Source organism: Ctenopharyngodon idella, chromosome 10, assembly GCF_019924925.1.
Source record: "Ctenopharyngodon idella isolate HZGC_01 chromosome 10, HZGC01, whole genome shotgun sequence".
In the NCBI taxonomy this organism is placed as follows: Eukaryota; Metazoa; Chordata; class Actinopteri; order Cypriniformes; family Xenocyprididae; genus Ctenopharyngodon; species Ctenopharyngodon idella.
The window spans coordinates 43,764,775-43,792,630 of record NC_067229.1 but is presented as its reverse complement, the minus strand read 5'-3'; the positions used below and the strand labels follow the sequence as shown (position 1 = coordinate 43,792,630).

General features: G+C 39.1%; 1 protein-coding gene and 3 pseudogenes across 1 annotated transcript; all 4 read left to right on the top strand.

Annotated features, from left to right (window-relative positions):
• Window positions 1-704: 704 nt before the first annotated feature.
• Window positions 705-1,772, top strand: LOC127521079 (trace amine-associated receptor 13c-like; annotated as a pseudogene).
• A 7,656-nt stretch (window positions 1,773-9,428) lies between these two features.
• Window positions 9,429-10,513, top strand: LOC127520349 (trace amine-associated receptor 7c-like). The gene is given in 4 exon segments (XM_051908336.1): window positions 9,429-9,432; window positions 9,644-9,867; window positions 9,869-9,978; window positions 10,240-10,513. Coding segments are annotated over 4 exon segments (612 nt in total).
• Window positions 10,514-14,687: 4,174 nt separating this feature from the next.
• LOC127520348 (trace amine-associated receptor 13c-like) lies at window positions 14,688-15,703 on the top strand (annotated as a pseudogene).
• Window positions 15,704-21,778: 6,075 nt separating this feature from the next.
• Window positions 21,779-23,548, top strand: LOC127521816 (trace amine-associated receptor 13c-like; annotated as a pseudogene).
• The last annotated feature ends 4,308 nt before the right edge of the window (window positions 23,549-27,856 follow it).

The window sequence follows — 27,856 nt, the reverse complement described above, 5'->3', positions numbered from 1 at the left end:
TTTTATATTGTATTTGTCATATTGTTTTTTTTTTTTTTTTGTCTTTATTCTTATTTTTAATCATATATATAAAATAATGAAATAAGTGAAGTAAGATTTTGGTCATATCGCTGATCCTCACTTTGGACTAAATGGTTAAATATTAGTTTGGCTGTACTATTCAGTAAGTTGCAAAATAGTCTTAAAACTTAAAAATGTGCTAATTGTGATAAGATTGTGGATTGTGATCCTGTCTGGGAAAAAAAAAAAAAATGTGATATGATATTTCATATCTGGATCCATTACAGTTAGAAGGCAGCTGTCTGATGTTACATAATAAGTATATAAAAATTACAATGTTCGTGTGTAAATGTACCTTAGATATGATTTAAATGTTGAGGACAGGTTGTTGGCTTTGCATTCATTAATGATATTAGTGACAAGCATCAAGTCCCCACTGTAGTATGTGAATTTTGTTTGTGACCCCTGATGCACTTACAGCAGATGTGACAAAGTCAGTATTCTTTTACTGTCTACTGACACCTATTGGTGTGGATACAGCATCACGTAAAAACAATTTCATGTCTCTCATTTGTCTCTTTTGATCAGCAATTTTACTGCCAAAATTGAGATGAAAGAAAATAATTAAAAGTAATTAATTGTCATTATGCAGCATCAGAGTGGGCGGTAGATAGGTTGGTCAGTGTGATTTAGACACCGTATAAATGAAAGGACAGTAAAGAGAACAGAACAAACTCCTAACAGGAGGAGACTCACTCATGGCCTATGAGACAGAGGATCATAAGACTCAATACTGCTTTCCTGCCATCAACTCATCATGTATCAAGGGGAAACGCTCCAGACATGAATATAATATCATGTATGTGTTTTATTCATTTCTGTCAGCATGTACTGTGTTTCTGAACCTGCTGGTGATCATCTCCATTTCTCACTTCAAGAAGCTTCACACTCCAACCAACCTGATTATTCTTTCTCTGGCTGTGGCCGACCTGCTTATGGGACTTATTGTGATGCCTGTAGAGGCCTTTAAACTGATTGAGACATGTTGGTACTTTGGAGACACTTTCTGTGGACTATTTATGGCAATTACAGGGGTGCTTCTCTCCGCATCTCTCAGTAATTTAGTTTTAATTGCTGTCGATCGTTATGTGGCTGTGTGTCACCCTTTACTGTACCCACAGAAAATAACCACAACTAAAACCTTAATGAGCATCTGTGTCTTCTGGTCTTGTTGTTCAACTTATAACTTTGCCATTGTAATATGTAACGGATTTTTTGACACACCACACAGAACCAATGTGTGTTACGGGGAGTGTATTGCTGTGATTAGTTCTGCTTGGAGATTCACTGATTTGATCTTTTCTTTCTTATGTCCTTGTATGGTGATCATCACAGTGTATTTGAGGATATTTTATGTAGTACATCAGCAAGTGAAAGTTATAAACTCTCTGATGAAGGGTGGTAAATGTGTAATGGAAGTTTCAGTGAGGAGGAAATCTGAGAGCAAAGCTGCTTTGACTTTAGGAATCATTGTGACAGTTTACCTGTTTTGCTGGATTCCGTACTATATCTTGACTCTAACTGAAATTACAGTTAACACTTTCACAACAGTAACATTTCTATCATGGACTTTGTATATTAACTCAGGATTGAATCCTCTTATCTATGCGTTATTTTACCGCTGGTTTAAAATATCAGTTAAATACATCTTTACTCTTAAAATATTGGAGCCAGCATCCTCTTTCATGGATATTTTTACAGATTATTCATGATTTTTGTCTAGGGTTGTGTTTTTTTTTTTTCAGCTGATAAAGCACACACTAAAGTGTAGTTCTGTAAAGTTTGTGAAGTGGATGTAAACACACTGGATATCAGATGCCTTTCCATAAACACATTAACTGAAAAAAGTGAGTTATTTTAAATATGTTGTATATTTAAATTAGACTAAATAATTACATTTATTATGTTATGTACTATAGTCCTCTGTTTCTTTCTGACTTCTTGATGGCATACAACAAAGTGACATATCACTGGCGCAGTCTCAAGTCGGACAAAAAATTTTTAACCTGCATGCAGTGCTTCAAGCCAGACAGTGATCAGTCTGTGCAGCACTGCATGAACACACCTATTACCAATTCAGCTGAACTGTTTTTAGACTATGGGATGCTTCTGGTTGATATCACCAAAATAATGTATTCCAATTGATAGGCTACCTGTCACTATCGGCCGATAATCGCTTTGGAAAGCTTGATCGGCAGTCTCTATAAAGACTGATTTCATGCTGACGACGCATAAAGCTGTATGCCTGCCATGAGAGGTCTGGCATGGCATGCAGTGGCACTGTTAGGGTTGTCACTAGGGCTGGGCGATATGGAATTGTGATATACAATATATATCTCGGTATTTTCTACATTTTTCTATTTGGATTTAGAAAAAAAGTGTTTTTCTTTTGTTTTTGTTTTTTTTACAATTTTTTTGCCCAATGTTGTCCTATAAACAATGTTCATATTGAAGGCTATTAAAACAAATATAGTGAATGTAACCATGTAGTGGTCTATGCTATAGGCTGTATGTGCAAAAAAAAAAAAAAAAAAGGAAAATTACATTACAATTACATTACAGTCTAACATTACATTTGCACTCGTATCAAACTACTGTACACCAATCTGGCATAACGTTATGGCCACCTTCCTAATATTGCGTTGGTCCCCTTTTTGCTGTCAAAACAACCCCGACCCCTTGAGGCATGGACTCCACTAGACTCCTGAAGGTGTGCTGTGGTATCTGGCACCAAGATGTTAGCAGCAGATCCTTTAAGTCCTGTAAGTTGCGAGGTGGGGCCTCCATTGATCGGACCTGTTTGTTCAGCACATCCAACCGATGCTCGATTGGATTGAGATCTGAGGAATTTGGAGGCCAAGTCAACACCTCAAACTTGTTGTTGTGCTCCTCAAACCATTCCTGAACCATTTTTGCTTTGTGGCAGGGCGCATTATCCTGCTGAAAGAGGCCACAGCCACCAGGGAATAGCATTTCCATGAAAGCAACAATGCTTAGGTAGGTGGTACGTGTCAAAGTAACATCCACATGGATGGCAGGACCCAAGGTTTCCCAGCAGAACATTGGCCGAAGCCTCACACTGCCTTCGCCGGCTTGCCTTTTCCCCATAGTGCATCCTGGTGCCATGTGTTCCCCAGGTAAGTGACGCACACGCACCCGGCCATCCATATGATATAAAAGAAAACGTGATTCATCAGACTAGGCCACCTTCTTCCACAGTTCTGATGCTTACGTGCCCACTGTTGGTGCTTTCGGTGGTGGACAGGGGTCAGCATGGGAACCCTGACTGGTCTGTGGCTATGCAGCCCCATAACTGCGATGCACTTTGCATTCTGACACCTTTCTATCAGAACCAGCATTAACTTCTTGAGCAATTTGAGCTACAGTAGCTCGTCTGTTGGATCGGACCACATGGGCCAGCCTTCGCTCCCCACGTGCATCAATGAGCCTTGACCACCCATGACCCTGTCGCCGGTTCACCACTGTTCTTTCCTTGGACCTCTTTTAGATACTGACCACTGCAGACCGGGAACACTCCACAAAAGCTGCAGTTTTAGAGATGCTCTGACCTAGTCTAGCCATCACAATTGGGCCCTTGTCAAACTCGCTCAAATCCTTACGCTTGCCCATTTTTCCTGCTTCTAACACATAAACTTTGAGGACAAAATGTTCACTTGCTGCCTAATATATCCTACCCACTAACAGGTGCCGTGATGAAGAGATAATCGGTGTTATTCACTTCACATGTCAATTGTCATAATATTATGCCTGATCTGTGTATATCGATATAATCTAGGGCTGCCCCCTAGTAGTCGACTAACTGTTAAGGTGATGATACACAGGGCAACTTTTTTTGGGGGCAATTTTTTGAGATTCTTCAATCAGAACGATCACATAACCGGCTTGGAGATTTCAGAAAAAAATTCAAAGATGGTGGCCTCTCAGCGGCAGTGGAGCGAAGAAAAAGAGTATGAATTTTTTACGCTGGTAAATTGTCATGTGTCAACCCAAAATAGGGAATTTACCTCATTTAATGCTTAAAATGTCCAATTTAATATATGTAGGCTGTAATTTAGCTATCAAATGTTTTAAGTTAATTACTAAAAAAAGCTTTTGATGCGACCCGGGTTCGAATCCACCTTTTGCCAAACTCACTCTTCTCCCGTTTCCCCATCACAAATCAGATCAGAAAGGCATTTATATTTAATAAAAAGGAAGAAAATATTTGAAAAGTTGAAATGAAGTGCATAACAAGTGTTTAAAAATAAAGCATGCTCCTTTCTGATTAGTTGCTGCCAACTGTCCGTTGCTCTAATTAGTTGCCCTGTGTATCATCAGGTTGCCCGTTGACGGCAACAATCCAAACATTCACCTATCATTCATCATTCATCAACCTCAAATATGGCTTATCACTTGAAACATATAAGTAGTAGCAACTTTACAAGTCCGTTTGCTCTAATGTTAGCCTAGTCCTAGATAAATGCACGCTATAATTAGGCACATATCCATGCTTATGTGGAGAGCACGCTCACTGTATGACATGGAGGCGCCGGTACGATCACTTGAATTTAACTTAAAATACTACGTCATTTTGGTAATACAGATAAGAGTAATGCAAACTGTAAAGCAGGGGTACTCAAGTTCGGAGGCCAAGAGGACCGCATTTTAACCACATGAAATGCAAAGGGCCACAAATTATAACTTGATCCGGCCCATCAGCATTAAATTTGTGGCCCGCATCATGCTACAAATAAATGTATTTTTATTATAATCTGCTGAGTACACCTGTGTAATGGCATAAATAAAACCAGTATTAACCATGACTACTCCTGTTTCCTTAATGACTTCTCTTTCCTCCTATTTGGCTCTGGATTAGTTTTAAGAAAAGCCACACTAAATTGAAGGCAAAAAAATCAGTAAAATATTTTACCTTGTTTTGTTTGGTGAACATATTTTATAAGTGTGTGTAGATGTGATTAGATGCCTTCATTGGTGACAGCCAGGTAACAATTGTGTTTGCCCTAAACGTTGGCGCTGTTTGTCACCAATGTGAAATGAAATCATTATTAAAACATCTCAATACAGACATAAAATAGCATTGTGCAAGGTTGGAAATGCTACCAAAATGAAAAAAAAAAAAGTCTCCAAAATTCAAGATATGAATTTCCCTTGTATTCCCTTGTTCTTGTATTTTGTTTTTATAACATAATATAATTAAGCAATATCTACTTTCTTGAATGTCTTAATATCAGGCCTGAGGCTGGGTTGATGAGGAGTTTATTCCATCATTAAGAACCCTTCCGTTGGTCCAGCAGCGGGCTTGGTAGTGAGTGCATCCTTTCAGTCTGCAGCAGTATGGCAGGCCTTATTTACACTCTGCCTTTTTAAAGTCTCAGGTTGAGCTTTCAGGCTACCTCTCTTTTGTGAGAGCCATTATAAATTTAGTGACCTCAGCTCCCTGTAGAAAGGAATAAAGGGGATGTTTATTCTTTATATGTTAGATTACAAAGTATATATATGTATTTTATGTATTGGGGCGTTTAAACTGGGGCCTTGGAGCTCACATTATTAGGGAAGGTTATCCGTGGCACCCTTGCTATGTGCCTCCTCTCTTGTGAGGTCTTAATATAGCGGGTAGCATTAAGAATGAAATATCACCTGTAGTGAATGGCATGGCCTCCTCTCGATCTGAGAGTCAGTTTCTATGCCGCCGCTCATCTGAGCTTCAGATAATTGATATGTCAGGTGCTCGGCCCTCCGTGGCTGCCCTGATAATCCTTCTGGGTTGAGTGAGCTGGTTTCCTCTCGTTAAAGAGAGTCATTTTGCTGAAGCCACTGCTCTGCTGAGCTCCAGGTAATATCACGATTTGAGGTGTTTGGCCTTTGTTAGGCCCCCTTGATACCTTCCCTAGGTCAAGTGAAGTGGTTTTCCTCTTGCTGAGAGAGTAGAAGGCGATATGCTGAAGCCTCCACTCCCCCCGAGCTCCAGATAGATCATGACTTGTAGGTGTCGGCCCCTCTCTGGGCCACCTTGACATCACCCTGTGGTGAGTGAGCTGGCTTCCTCTCGTTTAAGAATCTCTATTTGAATCTGCCGCTCCATTTGAGCTCTAGATAGATGTTTTTGACGTTGGCCTACTGCAAGGCCACCTTGACAATAACCCGATGATAAGTGTGTTGGCTTCTCTCATCTAGAGAGTTTTATTGAAAACTCTGCTCCACTGAGCTCCAGGTAGTTGATGTCCTCAAGTGTTGGCCTGTTAAGGCCACCTTGATATTCCCTGTGGTGTGTGTGTTGGTTTCCTCCCACTTAGAGAGTCGTTTTTGCTGAAGCCACCGCTCTTTGAGTCCCAGGTGGTCAGTTCACCTGGGTGTTGTGTGAGCCAGCTTCCTTTCTTTAGAGTTGTTAGGCTGAAGTCTCCACTCCATTGAGCTCCAGGAAGGTCATGAGTGCGTGTGTGCCAGCACATTCTTTTGGGCCGCTCTGATACCCCTCTTGTGGAATTTCTTCCTGTTGGGGCCTCCATTCCTCCAGAGCTGAGCTCAGACGGCTTTTCTCATCTTGGAGCAAGAGTTTTTGCACAGGCTTGTACCCTTGAGCCTTACTTGGGTTTAGCTCACTTCGCTCCCAGAGCTCTGTGCCCCATATGTGCCCAACACCAGTTATGCTCAGGTTGAGCATATCGAGTACTCCCTCTTTTTCAGGGCGAGTTGAGCACGCTCCCTTAGAGCTCAAGCATTAGCCTCGGGCCTGTGGCCGTGTTATGCTAGAGTAGTAGGCTGAGGCCTCCTCGTCAACCCGGTCGCTTAGTTTTGTACTCCCCTTGTTTTAAGGGTAGAAAGCGATATGCTGAGTACACTACTCGTGATGGCAATGTGAATGAGTATTCCAAGCCTGCATACCTCTAGCAGCTATCTCTGCTGGAGTTAAATTTGCTACCAAGTAGTTGGCCCTCCTTGGGTTCACCTTGAAAGCTATACTCTGGATTGAGCTAGGTTCCTGAGTGTCCTAGTTCCCTAGAGTTGAGCAGATGGTTATCAGGTAGCTCAGGCTCCTGTGGAGCCTCCCTGATACTAGCCCTGGAGTTCTAGATCTGCTAAGTAGTTGGTCCTCGAGCAGGCCACCTTGAAGGCAATCCTCTGGGTCGAGTAGGTCCTAAGCACTTCCAGCTAAGTTAGTATTCTGACTCCCTAGAGTTATATCAGAGTGTAGGCTCTTTAGGAGCCTCCCTGGTACTTGCATTGAGCTTGGTCAGTACTCGCCTCGGTTGAGTCCAGTGGGTACTCCCCTCACATTGAAGGTCATTCTTTAGAGAACTGCGCTCCTGAGGTCTGATCGGAAGGTTGAACGTCTCTCGTGAGACCTCTCGAGTATGTCAGTATTTTAGGCTGTAGGTACTCCTCTCTCTTCAGTGGGTCATCATATATAGGGACCTCGCTCCTGAATTGGTCTTAAAGGTTTAAGAGGTTCTTTTTAGTAAGAACTCCCTTGGTAGATCAGCTCCTGTTAGAGCTGGAGGTACGTCTCTCATTAGGGACCCTATGTAGAGTACTCAGCCTCCAGAGTGCTTTATTTAAGAAGTGCTCTGTAGATCCTAGGTTGAGCAGAGTAACTCCCCTGGATTGCAAGGGTTCAGAAGCGCTATGCTGAGTCCTGCTCCCCCAGATGCCTGTCTCTACGATCCGGTCTGAGTTTGGTTACTTCCAGTTTGCAGTCCCAGCTTTCTTGGACCCCTCCTCTGGAGGCTAGTGCTTTAGAGACTCTGTTTTGGTAACAGACAGGTTGCTGGCCAGACTAGGTTACTACTTAAGTAGGACCAGGTCGGCCTCCCTTGTTGTTAGTCAGGGTAGACTATGCTCCACTGAGAAGTGAGCTGGCCTGGGGCTTCTTTGGCTCCTGGCCACATTCCCTTAAAGGGACCCCTTCTGTTAGAAGTTGTTGGTTCCAAGCCTTTGAGTAGCCTTGGTAGGCCTCTAGATGTTTCTGGAGGCCTCTTTTAGGCTTATAGCTTGGGTGGTGGCCGTATGGAATGCTGTCACTGACATCCTTGTGAGCCATAGGAGGAGTGTTTTTTTTGGCATGTTTTCATCTTGCCGCGGCATAGGCACGCCTTGAAAAAATGAATGCGGCGCACCGCATGCACGTCGCGACCACTGCGGTCGCTTCTATGTTGCTGCATTCACAGACGGGGCCTCAGCGTTAACGCTTCTCATTTATTTTGAATGGGTGACTCATGCGTTGCCGAACTGAATTGTGGTTTCCGTCGCATCGCTTCACTTGCGTTGCTCGTGGCAGAAGTTGAAGATTTCTACACCCTAGAGCAATCACTAGCCAATTGCGTTCAAGCGACACCGGAAAGTATGCGATTGGCTGGTTATCACTATAACGGTTGCGTCTTTTTGCGCGGCGCAAATTCGTTATTTTCAAATGTAGGCCTGCGGCAAGTGGCCCTCTTAATGCTGCATTCACATGGGGCGTCAGCGTCAACGCTTGACAGAGGAGCGGTGTCTGAAGCTTGCGTTGACGCTGACGCCCCATGTGAATGCAGCATTAAGAGGGCACTTGCCGCGGGCCTACATTTGAAATAACGAATTTGCGCGCGCAAAAGACGCAATATGTGAACAGCCCCTTAACACCTACGATCACACCGTGTTGATTAGAATATTCAGTGCGTCACTGGCTAAATTCAAACCTGCTTTCATGCTGCTGGTGCTGAGCCAGAGATGGATGCTCTCAGTGCTTTTCATATTCACAACTATCCAGTGTTTTCAACCACATAATGTTTATTTGAAGTTTCAGACATTTAAACAAACATTTAATGATGTACTAGGCTATATATAAAAAGACATTTATAATATGTTAAATGCAAATTCCATACAATGATATGGAAGCTGCAATAATCCTTTTCTCTGTCGCCCACCCTCACTTTGGACTAAATGGTTAAAATATTAGTTTGGCTGTACTGTTCAGTAACTTTCAAAAATAGTCTTAAAAACCAACTTTACAATGTGCTAATTGTGAGAAGATTGTGGATTTATCCTGTCTGGGAAAAAAAAAAAAAAAAAAAAAAATTGTGATATGATATTTCATACCTAGATCCATTACAGTTAGAAGGCAGCTGTTAATATTAGTGACAAGCATCAGAAGTCCCACTGTAGTATGTGTATTTTGTTTATGACCACTGATGCACTTACAGCAGATTTGACAATATTCTTTTACTTTCTACTGACACCTATTGGTGTGGATATAGCAGTCATGTAAAAACAGTTTCATATCTCACATTTGTCTCTTATGATCAGCAATTTTACTGCCAAAGTTGAAACGAAAGAAAATAATTGTCATTACTCATCACCAGAGTGGGCGGTAGATGGGTTGGTCAGTCTGATCCAGACACTGTATAAATGAAAGGACAGTAAAGAGAGCAGAACAAACTCCTAACAGGAGGAGACTCACTCATGGCCTATGAGACAGAAGATCATGAGACTCAATGACTGCTTTCCTGCCATCAACTCATCATGTATCAAGGGAAAACGCTCAAGACATGAATACAATATCATGTATGTGTTTTTTCATTGCTGTCAGCATGGACTGTGTTTCTGAACCTGCTGGTGATCATCTCCATCTCTCACTTCAAGAAGCTTCACACTCCAACAAACCTGATTATTCTCTCTCTGGCTCTGGCCGACCTGCTTATTGGACTTTTGTGATGGCCTGTGGATGCCATAAAGCTGATTGAGACATGCTGGTACTTTGGAGACACTTTCTGTGGACTGTTTATGATAATCATGGGAGTGCTTAGCTCAAATATCTCTTAGCAATTTAGTTTTAATAGCTGTTGATCGTTATGTGGCTGTGTGTCACCCTTTACTGTACCCACAGAAAATTACAATGACTAAAACTTTAGTAAGCATCTGTCTGTGTTGGTTTTTCTCCTCAACCTACAAAACTGCCATTGTAATCAGCAACAAATATTTTGACCCTTCAAACAGAACAGATTGAGTGTTACGGAGAGTGTACCTTTACAGTTAATTTTACCTGTACAGTCATTGATGCGATATATTCCTTCCTGTTGCCTTGTATTGTGATGATCACTGCATATTTGAGAATATTTTATGTTGTTAATCAACAGGTGAACGTTATAAACTCTATGATGAAGGGTGGTAAATGTGTAATGGAAGTTCAGCGAGGAGGAAATCTGAGAGCAAAGCTGCTCTGACATTAGGAATTATTGTGACAGCTTATCTGCTGTGCTTTATTCCATACTATATCTTGTCTTTAATTGGGACTACAGTAATCTCTTCTACCACAATGACATTTTTATTATGGACTTTGTATATTAACACAGGTCTGAATCCTCTTATCTATGCTTTGTTTTACAGTTGGTTTAAAATATCAGTTAAACACATCTTAACACTTAAAATATTGGAGCCTAGCATCCTCCTCTCTCATTGATATTTTTACAGGCTGATTTAAGTTTGTTTGTTTGTTTATTTATTTATTTATTTATTAGTTTAAAGTATTGTCTCAGTTTATAACTGGGTGTAAACACAATGGCTACCCAGATGTCTTATTTAATTGCAATTAGCTAAATTAATGTGAGATATTTTAAAGATGTTAATAATTCAATAATAATAATTTAATCTGTAATGGTATAAATCAAAACCAGTGCTAATCATGACTAGTCCTGTTTCCTTAATGACTTCTTTTTTTCTCTTATTTGGCACTGGATTCGTTTTAAGAGAAGCCACACCAAATTGAAGGCAAAAAAGCAGTAAAACATTTTACCTTGTTTGTTTGGTGAACATATTTTATTAGTGTGTGTAGATGTGATTAGATGTTCTCTGTTTAGTTACTATATATTATATTGATATCTAAGTTCTAGGTATCTAAGTAAGATTTTTTTTTTTTTTTTTTTTTTAATTCAGACATTAATTCAATTTATCATAACAATATATTGATTTATGCTACTGAATGCTCAAATCTGATTGGTTGACCAACATTCTAAGGTGTGCAATTATTTTCAGGGAAACGCGCGGCTAAAGTAGTTTCGCAAAATGATTTCAGTTATTTCAATAGTTCCTACAGCCTATAATCGCAAAAGAAACAAAAGCCACAATGACACCGACCAAGCAAATAAATATAGTAAACAATAGGATGAAAACGACAAATTATTGTCATGGTTTTTGCCACAAAATACATTTTGTTGTGTCCTGAAAGTGCATACTCTCTCACGCTCTCTCTCTCTTTCAAATGTACACATGTACTATACAGTACGGACACACACTTGTCTCACACAAAGTGTTTGTTAGTGCTGCTCTGATGAATTAATCAGTAAAATATTTTAGCAACTTAAAAGATAAATGACATTTCTCACCAGCGAGGTAATAACTGTGTGGTTCTTGAGGTATAAACCTATAGTTTCGCTATTAGTAGAGACACTGCTGCCGTGAGAGACACACAGACTCAGGTGGGCTAATTCACATATGCTTATTCTCTCCTCTCTTTCTCTCTCAACTGCGTTAATAACTGTATCAACAGTATCATTCTGCTATCAAAGCTCAAGCCTTCATTACTAGTTCTGAAATGACATTTTGGAATTAGCAATGGAGGCTCGGGATGAGATGCGTAAGAAATTAGTGTTTTAAGGACAAAACCTGACAAATGTCTTGAAATACAACATCAAGCGGAATAATTGACACCGGGCCGTTGAATTCTTAGAAAATAATGCACACCCAAGGTGTAACACTCCGCTTTGCGTTATGGCCGCATTATATCGCGCCTTGGCCGGGTGTGCATTATTTTCTAAGAACGCAACGGCCCATTGTCAATTATTCCTTACATAATGATATATACCAATAATAATATATAAATAAATATTGAATAATTAAAAAAGAATTAATACATCTTTGTTAACAAAGATGATGTTGAAAAAATTTTGATTTCTATGCTTCCTAGTCTCATAATAATCCTGATGGAAATCACTAACTGCCTTTTGGCCTTTGACTAGATAAGTGCACTTATTTGCTAGACTTTTTTTAATTTTATTTTATATTTTAGTTTTTGTTTAAATTTGGCCCGTGGCAATAATTCTCAGTCAATTCTCAATCAATAAAGCATGTTTCTGGACCTGCCTTCATTGGTGACAGCCAGGTAACCATTGTGTTTGCCCTAAACTTTGGCGCTGTTTGTCACTGCTGTGAAATTAAATCAAACCACTATTAAAATAGATCTGCTCTTACTCTGCTTCGATGGAGGATCATTTTAAGCATATTATTGTATAGCAGCAGTATGTTTTCATGCTCACAACAGCATTCACAACTTGGTTATATTGTTCATCTTTCCTTTGTTGGGGGGTAATTTTAGCTTTGTTGGGGGTAATTTTATTTGTGCTATTTGTGCAGCAGCAGTATGCCTTGCATTGTCACCGCAGTGTATGTATTGGCAGTAGCAAGTTCCTGTACTTGCTCTGCAGCAGCAACAGTAGCAGCTATAATCAACAGCAGCAGCAGCAATAATCTACAACTACAGCAATAATCAACAGCAGCAGCAATTCAGCAGCAGCGTAGCAGATCTATTCCGCCAAGACCAAACACTTACATTGTCATTTCCATGGGCGATATTTAGTCTCGCGTAGCCAGACCTTCAGACTGACGGCAGAATGTCTAAACTCTATCGCAGCTTTCATTGGCCAAGGACCGCCTAAGAGGACGTTTGACTGACATGTAAAGCAACCAATCAGAGTTCGTTTTGTTCATGTCATGTTTAGGGGGCGTGAAAATGAAAGTTGATGTACCAAAAATAACAGACCAGCATGCATCTAAATTATTCATTCAAGAACGTTGTGCAAGTTTACTGCAACAATGGAGCCGCGAACTTCACATACTTTTGAAAATCCAGCATTTATTTGATCCTGATAAGCGCTCGTTGTAACAGTTGTAAACACGACGGCGACAATCCGACAACTGAGACTAGACAACATTTGACTCATTTATTTAATAATTCACTTAATTTTATTATCACAGGAAATGACACGGACAATATGTGAATCAGTGTCCACCATTTTGCGAGCAAACTGGTGATAAAGAAAAATGCCACGTCGCAATATTGAAAATATTTCCGATTTAACCGAAGGCAGTGGATATCACACAAAAAATGTGCAAACTTTCCGTGAGAGTTATGCAGGTGAAGAAATTCTCACATGCCAGTCAATTATTCACTACAGAAACTAAATAACTGACCAAGCATCCGCCACACAGTCTATGGTCCGCCATCTGGCGCTGCATTAACGGCGCATATTCTCTTAGAGATGAATCTGATTTATTTTCTTAATATTTTCTTGTGGCCCATAGAGAGAATTTTTTTTTTTTTTTTTGGTGAAGCGAGAAGTATTTCGTGTTAAACAAGTTGTTTTTTAAATGATGAGTAAGCTATCTAACTAATATTTTATCATCCTCGCAGCGTGTCGGTTATGCGGTGATGCGCTATGATATTGCGGGGCAAATGAACTGCAATATTAATTTAATAATAAAAGTAGCATAATAATAATAATAATAATTTAATAGGCCTGCGTGCCCGTCCGCCATACGCCAGCCGATTATTTGTGACCACGGACGACGGTGCGCATGTGCATGCGTCAAACGCGTCTTTCCACGCTCACGGGCAAAGGAGTATCTTTGAAAGGCTCACACGCTCGACTGTGCACATCATATCTGCTTAGCTGTGAAAATGTCTGTTTGCTACAAAAGGGAAATTAAAGAGAGTGAGCATTTTTGTAAGATCAACCTTGAAATGTAGGGATGAACTCCTGGAAACTGTTTGCCATCCACCAGTCAGCCACATGGATTTTCCAGTAAATCACCCCTGAGCTCATTCTTGCTTCAGTCTATATGCAAAGAAATATTGCAATTTAGAAAACAATGTGTTATAAAATATGAATAAAATATGAATAAAAATGAACTATTTTCATTTTTACGCAAAATTACCTTTTGTTATCTATGAACATCACATTCTTTCTCTCTCGCATGCGTGTGCACACACAATAGCATTACAGTAAGGATTAAAAACTGAAAAATATCTTGAAATACATGTGTCAAAGGTGTAGTAACTGTGGTACAAAGCAGAATAATTACTCCAGGGCCGTTAAATTGACGTGTGGTAGGGTACTTTGTACTGTATGTGTGTGGCAATGTTCATTCGCCACCACTGAAGACCATTTTTGACACAGGAAAAACCCTGGTCAATGGCTATCGGCTGCAGTTTAGAATACAGAAAGTCAGTATTATAGTGGAAAACTTGAAGTTACACTAGGTATGCTTTTATTATCTTTGTGCTGGCTTATACAACATCAATGTTGTACTTTTGTACTGACATATATTGGTGTGGACAAGGCCATCACTATAGGGGCCCACAGCAAAAAACCTGCATCACAATTTTCATTACACATTTTTGTCTTTTGTACAGTATGTAAACTCATTTTACTCTGTTGGAACTATTGGAAGAAAATAATCGTTACTAGGCACCATTAGAGTGGGGCGGTAGATGGGTTGGTCTGTTTGATCCAGACACTGTATAAATAAAAGGAAAGCAAAGAGAGAAGAACAAACTCCTAAGAGGAGGAGACTCACTCATGGCCTATGAGACAGAGGATCATGAGACTCAATACTGCTTTCCTGCCATCAACTCATCATGTATCAAGGGAAAACGCTCCATGTATGAATACAATTTCATGTATGTGTTTTTTTCATTGCTGTCAGCATGGACTGTGTTTCTGAACCTGCTGGTGATCATCTCAATCTCTCACTTCAAGAAGCTTCACACTCCAACCAACCTGATTATTCTCTCTCTGGCTGTGGCTGACCTGCTTGTTGGACTTATTGTGATGCCTGTGGATGCCATAAAGCTGATTGAGACATGCTGGTTCTTTGGAGACACTTTGTGTGACCTGTTTATGATAATCATGGGTCTGCTCCTGTCAACATCCATTTGTAATTTAGTTTTAATTGCTATTGATCGTTATGTGGCTGTGTGTACCCCTTTACTGTACCCACAGAAAATAACCACAACTAAAACCTTAATAAGCATCTGTCTCTGCTGGTTTTTCTCCTTTGCCTACAATACTGCCTATGTGATTAGTGGCAGATATTTTGAAAGTTCACAAGAACAGACACATGCTATGGAAAGTGTAATTTAATAATAGGTTTTTCATGGATAGTCATTGACCTGTTCTTTTCTTTCTTGTTTCCTTTGACTGTGATCATAACTTTATATTTGAGGATATTTTATGTTGTACATCAGCAAGTGAAAGTTATAAACTCTCTGATGAAGGGTGGTAAATGTATAATGGAGAGTTCAGTGAGGAGGAAATCTGAGAGCAAAGCTGCTCTGACATTAGGAATTATTGTGACAGCTTATCTGCTATGCTATATTCCATACTATATTCTTGTCCTTTACAAGTAGTTACAATAATCTCTTCTGCTACAATGACATTTCTAATATGGACTATATATGCTAAACTCAGGCATGAATCCTGTTGTCTATGCTTTATTTTACCGCTGGTTTAAAATATCAGTTAAACACATCTTAACTCTTAAAATATTGAAGCCAGCATCCTCTCTCTTAGACATATTTACAGATTATTCATGATTTTTATTGATTTTTTTTCTTTTTTGTTTCATTTGATGAAGCACAGACTAATGTTAGTTTTTTTTTTTTTTATTATCTCAGTTTGTAAACTGAATGTGAAGCATACTGGATACCCAGATGTCTTTATGTACCATAAGCTTATTAACAGGAAAAAAATAATGTAAGTATATTTAAAGACATTTTAAATGAAGGTAAATAATTACGTTTACCTTGCAAGAATCTGATGTGCTTATGTTAAATTAGTTATAGAGGCAGGTCTGGCCATTATTTTATTTTTAGTTACCTGCATAACCCATTAATTGTGGGTATAACTGACTAAGTCACATGTTTAGTCTATGATTAGTGTTTATTTGTTTTGGATTTAATTGTTTAATTCTTATTCACGTCTAGGGCCTCAAAAACATAATTAATGAAAAAAAAAAAAAAAAAATAAAAACACTTCATGTTATCAGGGTAATTTGAGCAATAAAAAATAAATTTTGCTAAAATCTCAGATGTGTAAAATTGAAATAGATGATGATTCATTTTCCCCTGAAGCAACCATTTTTTATTTATTTTTTAATGTGGACAGAGCATTTACAGTTATTGTAGAATATTCATGTTCTTGTAATCAGCTGTATGACCATAGACAGGCCTTGTGTTAAACCATACTGTTTAGATGCAAAAGGGAATTTAAATGTTTGTATCCCGGTTTAACCAGAAGAATAATATACTTGTATTTTTAAATTTCCTTTTGCATCTAAACAGTACAAAACCAAGGCATCATTGTCCCTCTCAAAAAACTGACTCACTTAAGTGAGTCAGTGCATGTGATAAGTTAAAGACAAAAAAGAAGGTATTAATAGAGTTGTAATGAAATTATTTAAAATATTATTTTTATAGTAGAGTTATTGATAATAAATTAATAATAGAGTTATTATGATATGATATGGTATATGATATAAATTCATTATTATTTTTATTTTACAGAACAACAGTAAAAATTACAATACTAACATTTATGGATGTCTTTATTTCTTGCTTTCAAACGTCAAATCATTGGACTTTTATTTTGAAGGAAAACCACAGGGAGATCCAGGAAGATGTTTCTCTTTGACAACAAATTCATAAACGACACACATTACGGATGGTTGGTGCACGTTGTGTTCTCAAATGCAAATTATAAGCGACTCAAACACACAGCACTTGCAGATCAGCAGTTTCTGTGAATCGAAGCTAAAAGTTGCGTTTTACTCCATGCAGTGCGTCAGACTGTATATATTTCTACAATTACATCACAACTGTTGCGATTTGATGATCACACTAAGCCACATCACATTCTCACATCCATGCATTGTCAAAATTCATAAAAAAGTTACTGGGCAACTGGTGAATAACACTGTTTCAACACCGATTTTTACTCGAATTTAGTACTTTGAACCCTGGCGAACATGCTAACAGTTTCCCACAAATGGTGGCGCTGGCTCATGCAGCGCTATCAGAAGCAATCCATCCAGGAAATAAAAGTATTATAAAACATAACATTTTGCAGTTTATTTAGTAATTGTTTCAGGCCATTTTGCTATTTCAATCATTATACGTAAGAAAAAAAACGAGGTGGTATTGCCGGCGTGACCGCCGACCCGAGGGAGTTAACGAGACATAAAAAAGAGCTCATACCGCGGGAACGATATCAAGGAAAATATTAGTGGTTTTGAAACCATGACATTTTCAAACCGCGGTATACCTTGAAACTGGTAACCGGCCCATGCCTAGTTACTTGTGAGGTTCCATGACAGTTGGAAGACAATTGCCTTTGTAGGTTGTTATATATAAAGTATCTGTAAATCACAATATTTATGTGTAAATGCATCTCAGATATGATTTAAACCAGCTTTGACCCTCCATGTCCACTTTCCTTAAGAGTTTTGCACAAGCTAATCAAGGTCTTCAGGATTTATAGAAAGTTATAGGCAGTTGAGTTTGATCAAGGTTGGACCTAAACTCTGCAGGAAAGTGGACATCAAAGGCCAGAGTTTTTTCATTGCTGTCAGCATGGACTGTGTTTCTGAACCTGCTGGTGATCATCTCCATCTCTCACTTCAAGAAGCTTCACACTCCAACCAACCTGATTATTCTCTTTCTGGCTGTGACCAACTGCTTACTGGACTTTTTGTGTTGCCCATAAAGGCCACTAGACTGATTGAAATGTGTTGGTACTTTGGAGACCTTCTGTGACTGTTTATGATAATCATGAGAGTTAGTAATTTAATTGTATTTGCTGTTGATCGTTTTGTGGCTGTGTGTCACCTTTTACTGTACCCACAGAAAATAACCACAACTGAAACTTTAATAAGGATCTGTCTCTGTTGGTTTTGTTCTTTAGCTTATGATATTGCCGTTGTAATTAGCAGCAGCTATTTAGACTTTTCAGACAGAATAGTGTGTTTAGGAAAGTGCTTCTTTATAATGAATTGTACATGCTTTAGCATAACCAGCAGGAAAGCATTGATGTGTGAACTGTATTTGGCTACAGTACAGCATGTTACTGTCACGAATGGTGATGGGTTTTGTTTCATGTATATAGTTTCATGTCTCTTATTTTGTATATAGTCTTTGTCATGTTTCATGTTCCTGTTTGTCATGTGCTTACCTTGTTTGTCATGTTCTAGTCATGTGATCCTGCCATGTGCTCCCCTGTTCATGTGTTGTTCTCATTGATTCATTGGTTTGATTGTGCACAGGTGTTCCTTGTTAGTCACTAGTCTGTGTGTATTTAAGCCCTCATGTTTGTCTTGTTCTTGTCAAGTGTTGTCCGTGTAACCACTGTTGGTAAGTTTTGTGTTATATGCTTCATGCCATGCCATGCCAAGCCAAGCCAAGCCAAGCCTAGTCTTTGTTTGTGTTATGTTTTGATTCATGTTGGAAATAAATAAAGCTGCATTTGGGTTCTTCAAGCTTGCCTCCAGTGGAACTCCTACAGAATACTTAACCTTGTACAATGAACCAAGCAGTTGCCCTGCTACGTTTTGTGCCAGGGGAACCATGCCATCGAGGACTATGTGGAGGAATTTTATGGACTGTGCTGCCAGGTAGAATTCAATGATATTGCCCTAAAGGACATTTTTCGTATGGGTCTGAATGAACCCATACGTTCACAGCTGCCTCGGGGGGGAAAAAAATTCCTTAGCAGAGTATATAGACAATGCTTTGTTGTTGTGCAGCTCATTGTTTACTGTGGGTTTTGCAGATGAGGGGCCCTGCAATTCCACAGTATCCACCAAGCCAGGGGACTGTTCAGGTCATGCCTGCCCAGCCAGAGACTGTTCTCGTCATGTCTGCCCAGCCAAAGACTGTTCACATCATGCCTGCCCAGTCAGAGACTGTTCATGTCATGCCTGCCAAGTCAGAGACTGTTCATGTCATGCCTTCCCAGCCACAGACTGTTCATGTCATGCTTGCTCAGCCAAAGACTCTTCACGTCATGCCTGCCAAGTCTGAGTCTCTTCACGTCATGCCTGCCAAGTCTGAGTCTCTTCACGTCATGCCTGCCAAGTCTGAGACTTTTCATGTCATGCCTGCCAAGCCTGAGTCTCTTCAAGTCATGCTTGCTAAGTCTGAGTCTCTTCACAAGATGGCTGCCACGTCTGAGCCCTCAGTCAAAATGTCTACCATGCCTGAGCCCTCAGCCAAGATGGTCACCACGGCAGAGTCTCCAGAGTGTGCAGCACTGGCCATTATGGCCACTACTATTATGTGTGTTTGGGCCACGCATGCATCCTCTCCAGCTCCTAATCAGCATCCAGAGGGGACTCCAGCCCCTGACCAGCGTCCAGAGGGGACTCCAGCCCGTGAGCCAGATTTAAGATCTGCTCCAGGCCACGACCCTGCTAGGGCCATGGAGGCTGCGCCTCTCTGGCACCCTGAACTACCTGCACCGCCATGATTCCTTGAACTGCCTGCACTTCCATGGTCCCTTGAACTTCCTGCACTGCCAGGGCTTCCTGAGCTGCCAGCACTGCCATGGCTTCCATTGCATCCTAGCTTGCTAGGTCCACCCATGCCCCACGACCCAGGGCCACCATTGCCATGCCATGGTCCATGTCTTGTTCCCCTGCATGGGCCGTGCCCTCCATCCCTCCCCCAAGACCACCTCTGTTCCACCACCCTCCTGAACTTTGGGTGTTGGGTTTTTGTTTCATGTTTATAGTTTCATGTCTCTTATTTTGTATATAGTCACTGTCATGTTTCATGTTCCTGTTTGCCATGTGCTTCCCTTGTTTGTCATGTTCTAGTCATGTGATCCTGCCATGTGCTCCCCTGTTCATGTATCTTGTTCTCATTGGTTCATTGGTTTGATTGTGCACAGGTGTTCCTTGTTAGTCACTAGTCTCTGTGTATTTAAGCCCTTATGTTTGCCTTGTTCTTTGTCAAGTTTTGTCCGTGTAACCACTGTTGGTGAGTTATGTTGTATGCTTCATGTCATGTCATGTCATGCCATGCCAAGCCAAGCCTAGTCTTTGTTTGTGTTATGTTTTGATTCATGTTGGGAATAAATAAAGCTGCACTTGGGTTCTTCAAGCTTGCCTCCAGTGGATCTCTTACAGTTACAGCGAAGTTACTGAATATTTTTCATAATAAAAAATCATAAAAATAAGTGTTAAAGTATAACCATCAAAAGAGCGGTGATGTCTGAACTGAATTTGGTGACACTACAGTGTGTAACATTGAAGTTATTGACTATTTTTGTAGTAACGTTTTTTGCACTTTGCAGATGGTACCTTTGGACTTATCTCTTAGCTGCCTGTGCATAGAGATCAATGTTTTTTGTATTTTGTGGAGGAGGGCTCGTTTTGAGGAAAATTAGGTTGTAGCTTGTTGTCTATGTTACACATGTTAAACAAGTTGTTTTTTAAATGATGAGTAAGCTATCTAACTCATCTTTTATCATCCTCGCAGTGTGTCGGTTATGTGGTGATGCGCTATGATATTGCGGGGCAAATGAACTGCAATGTTAATTTAATAATAAAAGTAGCATAATAATAAGAAGAATAATTTAATAGGCCTGCGTGCCCGTCCGCCATACGCCAGCCGATTTTTTGTGACCACGGACGACGGTGCGCATGTGCATGCGTCAAACGCGTCTTTCCACGCTCACGGGCAAAGGAGTATCTTTGAAAGGCTCACACGCTCGACTGTGCACGTCATATCTGCTTAACTGTGAAAATGTCTGTTTGCTACAAAAGGGAAGTTAAAGAGAGTGGAGCATTTTTGTAAGATCAACCTTGAAATGTAGGGATGAACTCCTGGAAACTGTTTGCCATCCACCAGTCAGCCACATGGATTTTCCAGTGAATCACCCCTGAGCTCATTCTTGCTTCAGTCTATATGCAAAGAAATATTGCAATTTAAAAAACAATGTGTTATAAAATATGAATAAAAATGAACTATTTTTTATTTTTACACAATTACCTTTTGTTATCTATGAACATCACATTCTTTCTCTCTCGCATGCATGCGCACACACAATAGCGTTACAGTAAGGATTAAAAACTGAAAAATATCTTGAAATACATGTGTCAAAGGTGTAGTAACTGGTACAAGCAGAATAATTACTCCAGGCCGTTAAATTGACGTGTGGTAGGGTACTCTGTACTGTATGTGTGTGGCCACGTTCATTCGCCACCACTGAAGACCATTTTTGACACAGGAAAAACCCTGGTCAATGGCTATCGGCTGCAGTTTAGAATACAGAAAGTCAGTATTATAGTAGAAAACTTGAAGTTACACTAGGAATGCTTTTATTATCTTTGTGCTGGCTTATACAACATCAATGTTGTACTTTTGTACTGACATATATTGGTGTGGACAGGGCCATCACTATAGGGGCCCACAGCAAAAAGTCTGCGTCACAATTTTCATTACACATTTTTGTCTTTTGTACAGTATGTAAACTCATTTTACTCTGTTGGAACTATTGGAAGAAAATAATTGTTATTAGGCACCATTAGAGTGGGCGGTAGATGGGTTGGTCTGTTTGATCCAGACACTGTATAAATAAAAGGAAAGCAAAGAGAGAAGAACAAACTCCTAAGAGGAGGAGACTCACTCATGGCCTATGAGACAGAGGATCATGAGACTCAATACTGCTTTCCTGCCATCAACTCATCATGTATCAAGGGAAAACGCTCCATGTATGAATACAATTTCATGTATGTGTTTTTTTTCATTGCTGTCAGCATGGACTGTGTTTCTGAACCTGCTGGTGATCATCTCAATCTCTCACTTCAAGAAGCTTCACACTCCAACCAACCTGATTATTCTCTCTCTGGCTGTGGCTGACCTGCTTGTTGGACTTATTGTGATGCCTGTGGATGCCATAAAGCTGATTGAGACATGCTGGTTCTTTGGAGACACTTTGTGTGACCTGTTTATGATAATCATGGGTCTGCTCCTGTCAACATCCATTTGTAATTTAGTTTTAATTGCTATTGATCGTTATGTGGCTGTGTGTACCCCTTTACTGTACCCACAGAAAATAACCACAACTAAAACCTTAATAAGCATCTGTCTCTGCTGGTTTTTCTCCTTTGCCTACAATACTACTGTTTATCTGATTGGTGGCAGATATTTTGAAAGAACAGACACATGCTATGGAAAGTGCTATTTAATAATAGGTTTTTCATGGATAGTCATTGACCTGTTCTTTTCTTTCTTGTTTCCTTTGACTGTGATCATAACTTTATATTTGAGGATATTTTATGTTGCACATCAGCAAGTGAAAGTTATAAACTCTCTGATGAAGAGTGGTAAATGTGTAATGGAGAGTTCAGTGAGGAGGAAATCTGAGAGCAAAGCTGCTCTGACATTAGGAATTATTGTGACAGCTTATCTGCTATGCTATATTCCATACTATATCTTGTCTTTAACAAGTAGTACAATAATCTCTTCTGCTACAATGACATTTCTACTATGGACTATATATGCTAACTCAGGCATGAATCCTGTTGTCTATGCTTTATTTTACCGCTGGTTTAAAATATCAGTTAAACACATCTTAACTCTTAAAATATTGAAGCCAGCATCCTCTCTCTTAGACATATTTACAGATTATTCATAATTGTAGATTTTTCCCCCCTTTGTTTTAATTTGATGAAGCACAGACTAATGTATAGTTTTTTTTTTGTTTGTTTGTTTTTTTTATCTCAGTTTGTAAACTGAATGTGAACATACTGGATACCAGATGTCTTTATGTACCATAAGATATTTTAAAGACATTTTAAATGAAGGTAAATAATTACATTTACCTTGCAAGAATCTGATGTGCTTATGTTAAATTAGTTATAGAGGCAGGTCTGACCATTATTTTAATTTTAGTTACCTGCATAACTCATTATTTGTGGGTATAATTGAGTAAGTCAACATGTTTAGTCTATGATTAGTGTTTATTTGTTTTGGGATTTAATTGTTTAATTCTTATTCATGTCTAGGCCTCAAAAATATAAATTAATGATAAAAACAACAACAACAAAACAAAATAAAAATAAATAAATAAACAAATAAAAAAGAAGAAGAGATGCCTTTTCATTGCAGTAATTCTGAAACAGATCTGAAGTGGACATGACATTAAACACCATGTTATTAGGGTAATTTGAGCAATAAAAAATAAATTTAGCTAAAATCTTCAGTTGTGTAAAATTGAATAGATGATGATTCATTTTCCCCTGAAGCAACCATTTTTCTAATGTGGGCAGAGAATTTACAGTTATTGTAGAATATTCTGTTCTTGTAATCAGCTGTATGACCATAGACAGGCCTAGTGTTAAACCATACTGTTTAGATGCAAAAGGGAATTTAAATGTTTGTATCCCGGTTCAACCAGAAGATAATATACTTGTATTTTTAAATTCCCTTTTGCATCTAAACTGTACAAAACCAAGGCATCATTTTTCCCTACAAAAACTGACTCACTTAAGTGAGTCAGGCATGTGATAAGTTAAAGACAAAACAGAAGGTATTAATAGAATTGTAATGAAATTATTTAAAATATTATTTTTTAGAATAGAGTTATTGATAATAAATTAATAATAGAGTTATTATGATATGATATGGTATATGATATAAATCATTATTATTTTTTATTTTTACAGAACAACAGTAAAATTACAATACTAACATTTATGGATGTCTTTATTTCTTGCTTTCAAACGTCAAATCATTGGACTTTTATTTTGACGGAAAACCACAGGGAGATCCAGGAAGATGTTTCTCTTTGACAACAAATTCATAAACGACACACATTACGGATGGTTGGTGCACGTTGTGTTCTCAAATGCAAATTATAAGCGACTCAAACACACAGCACTTGCAGATCAGCAGTTTCTGTGAATCGAAGCTAAAAGCTGCATTTTACTCCATGCAGCATGTCAGACTGTATATATTTCTATAATTACATCACAATTTGATGATCGCACTAAGCCACATCACATTCTCACATCCATGCATTGTCAAAATTCATAAAAACGTTACTGGGAAACTGGTGAATAACACTGTTTCAACACCGATTTTTACTCGAATTTGGTACTTTGAACCCTGGCAAACATGCTAACAGTTTCCCACAAATGGCGGCGCTGGCTCATGCAGCGCTATCAGAAGCAATCCATCCAGGAAATAAATGTATTATAAAAAGTAAAATTTTGCAGTTTATTTAGTAATTGTTTCAGGCCATTTTGCTATTTCAATCATTGTACAGTTACCAGCCACCCCCCTTCATCTTTTTCGAGGGATTCACCTCCATTCGACCATCCTACACACAGGTGACTGACTGCTGCTCGCACCAACCGGAGCGAGAGTTGTTACTCTCTATACTGCACACAGCCAGAGAGATTCCTGCACTTCTGGTCTTTGACAAGACATAAAAAAGAGCTCATACCGCGGGAACGGTATCAAGGAAAATATTAGTGGTTTTGAAACCGTGACATTTTCAAACCGCGGTATACCTTGAAACTGGTAACCGGCCCATGCCTAGTTACTTGTGAGGTTCCATGACAGTTGGAAGACAATTGCCTATGTAGGTTGTTATATATAAAGTATCTGTAAATCACAATATTTATGTGTAAATGCATCTCAGATATGATTTAAACCAGCTTTGACCCTCCATGTCCACTTTCCTTAAGAGTTTTGCTCCAATTCTAAACAAGCTGATCAAGGTCTTCAGGGTTTATAGAAAGTTATTGGCAGTTGAGTTTGATCAAGGTTGGAGCTAAACTCTGCAGGAAAGCGGACATCAAAGGCCAGAGTTTTTTCATTGCTGTCAGCATGGACTGTGTTTCTGAACCTGCTGGTGATCATCTCCATTTCTCACTTCAAGAAGCTTCACACTCCAACCAACCTGATTATTCTCTCTCTGACTGAGGCCAACTGCTTACTGGTTTTTTTGTGTTGCCCATAAAGGCCACTAGACTGATTGAAATATGTTGGTACTTTAGAGACCTTCTGTGGATTGTTTATGATAATCATGAGAGTTAGTAATTTAATTGTATTTTCTGTTGATCGTTTTGTGGCTGTGTGTCACCTTTTACTGTACCCACAGAAAATAACTACAACTAAAACTTTAATAAGCATCTGTCTCTGTTGGTTTTGTTCTTTAGCTTATGATATTGCCATTGTAATTAGCAGCAGCTATTTAGACTTTTCAGACAGAATAGTGTGTTTAGGAAAGTGCTTCTTTATAATGAATTGTACATGCTTTAGCATAACCAGCAGGAAAGCATTGATGTGTGAACTGTATTTGGCTACAGTACAGCATGTTACTGTTGCGGATGGTGATGGGTTTTGTTTCATGTATATAGTTTCACGTCTCTTATTTTGTATATAGTCACTGTCATGTTTCTTGTTCCTGTTTGCCATGTGCTTCCCTTGTTTGTCATGTTCTAGTCATGTGATCCTGCCATGTGCTCCCCTGATCATGTGTCTTGTTCTCATTGGTTCATTGGTTTGATTGTGAACAGGTGTTCCTTGTTAGTCACTAGTCTCTGTGTATTTAAGCCCTCATGTTTGCCTTGTTCTTTGTCAAGTTTTGTCCGTGTAACCACTGTTGGTGAGTTGTGTTGTATGCTTCATGCCATGCCATGCCATGCCATGCCATGCCATGCCATGCCATGCCATGCCTTTGTTTGTTATGTTTTGATTCACGTTGGGAATGAATAAAGCTGCACTTGGGTTCTTCAAGCTTGCCTGCAGTGGATCTCTTACAGCTACAGTGAAGTTATTGAATATTCTTCTTAATAAAAAATCATAAAAATAAGTGTTAAAGTATAACCATCAAAAGAGCAGTGATGTCTGAACTGAATTTGGTAACACTACAGTGTGTAACATTGAAGTTATTGACTATTTTTGTAGTAACGTTTTTTGGGTTTTGCACTTTGCAGATGGTCCCTTCGGACTTGTCTCTTAGCTGCCTGTGCATAGAGATCAATGTTTTTTGTATTTTGTGGAGGAGGGCTCGTTTTGAGGAAAATTAGGTTGTAGCTCGTTGTCTATGAAAAGAGGTGTTATTTGTGTTTTAACAACGTTCAGCTCACAAGTTATTGATCTGGGAAATTTGAATCTGTGAATATGTTGCCAACTTATCCAGTTCAGGTGTCTTTCACTTGAAGGGATAATTCACCCCAAAATGAAAATTATCCCATGATTTACTCCACCCTCAAACCATCCTAGATGTATATGTATATATTCTTTCAGATGAACACAATTGGAAGCCCAAAATAAATGTATCCATCCATCATAAAAAATAATCCATATGGCTCCAGGGGGTTAATAAAGGCCTTCTGAAATGAAACGATGGGTTTTTGTAAGAAAAAATTCCATATTTAAAACTTTATAAAGACTGGCAGATGGTCATATGCATCGATTTGCGGCAGAAGAGTGAACTCTGACTCGATGCATGACGAACTAAAAGAATATATAAAATAAGAGCACAAAGACATACCCTGACAACGAGAGCTTTTCTCAAAACTAACTTGATTCAACTCATTTTTTAAATGAATTTTAATCAGATTGGTAGTGATTTTTAGTGAATGTATGAAGTAAAACCTTTTTACAAAATATTTTGCTGGAAAACGGTTTGCGCTATCTTTCTTTAAAATAAATGCCACATTTTGTTAGTGTCTTTTGTGTGTTCAGATAGTGACTTTGCATCTTTGTTAATTTGACCAATTCAATAACTAACTTCAGACAGAAACTAATCATCTAGGGACATCCACGTGTTTTTATTATGTATTTCAGAAGTAATCCTGAGGGTCCTGTTAACACCTGTTCTGTATTCAGAGTTCTGCTGCAGTGACAATTCTCCAGTGATCTGTCCATTAAGGGTGTGAAGCAAACATTGGCAAACAAACACACACAATACACTGATGTTGCATTGTGCTCAGAGGTCAGTGAGTTTGTTTTAATGAGATTAAAAGTTGCAAAACTTTTAAAACTTTGCAATAAGATAATTATTCATAATTAGTACCACACAAAGTTCAGAAAATCTCTGATAATATGCTGAAGCATTATTTAATGTTGCAGCAACAATAAAGGTGCATTAGGCCTGCCTAACTGTCTGTTTTAGCTCTAAAGCAGTGTTTATGTGTGTGCATGTTTGTCCACCACAGCCTGTGGATACTCTGTATAAGAAATATAGGCTGTGACACACCAAGCTGACATTAAAGAACTAGTGGCAACAAATCTGACTGCTGTTTTGCCTTGCATCATCTGCATCTGGGCCAAAAAGTTGCACTTGAACACACTGCACAGAGCACAGCCAATGGCCAGCTAGCATGTATGCTCTGTGTCTGTGTGAGAGGAAATTACAGTAGTCAACATTTGAAGTGGATCAAAAAAGTTAATCAAAGTTGTCCTAAGAACTAAGTTGTAGTAAGAAGAAGGTTTTTGGCCACTGATGGTGGTCCAACTGCAGAACAGTCTGCAAAAACTGAGATGCTCAGTGATGGCCGACTGTTGTCTTGGTGTGTCACATCCTTATAATGTAAGGCTGTTTCAAATCAAAAAGGGGTCCAGTGAGTTTCAAGACATTTTACAGAAGAACATTAGTGCAGTGAAGTGCTCAAACTGGCCCAACCATCATCTGCTACCATCCCTGATGCTTCATAATGCAATAATTACTTTTTG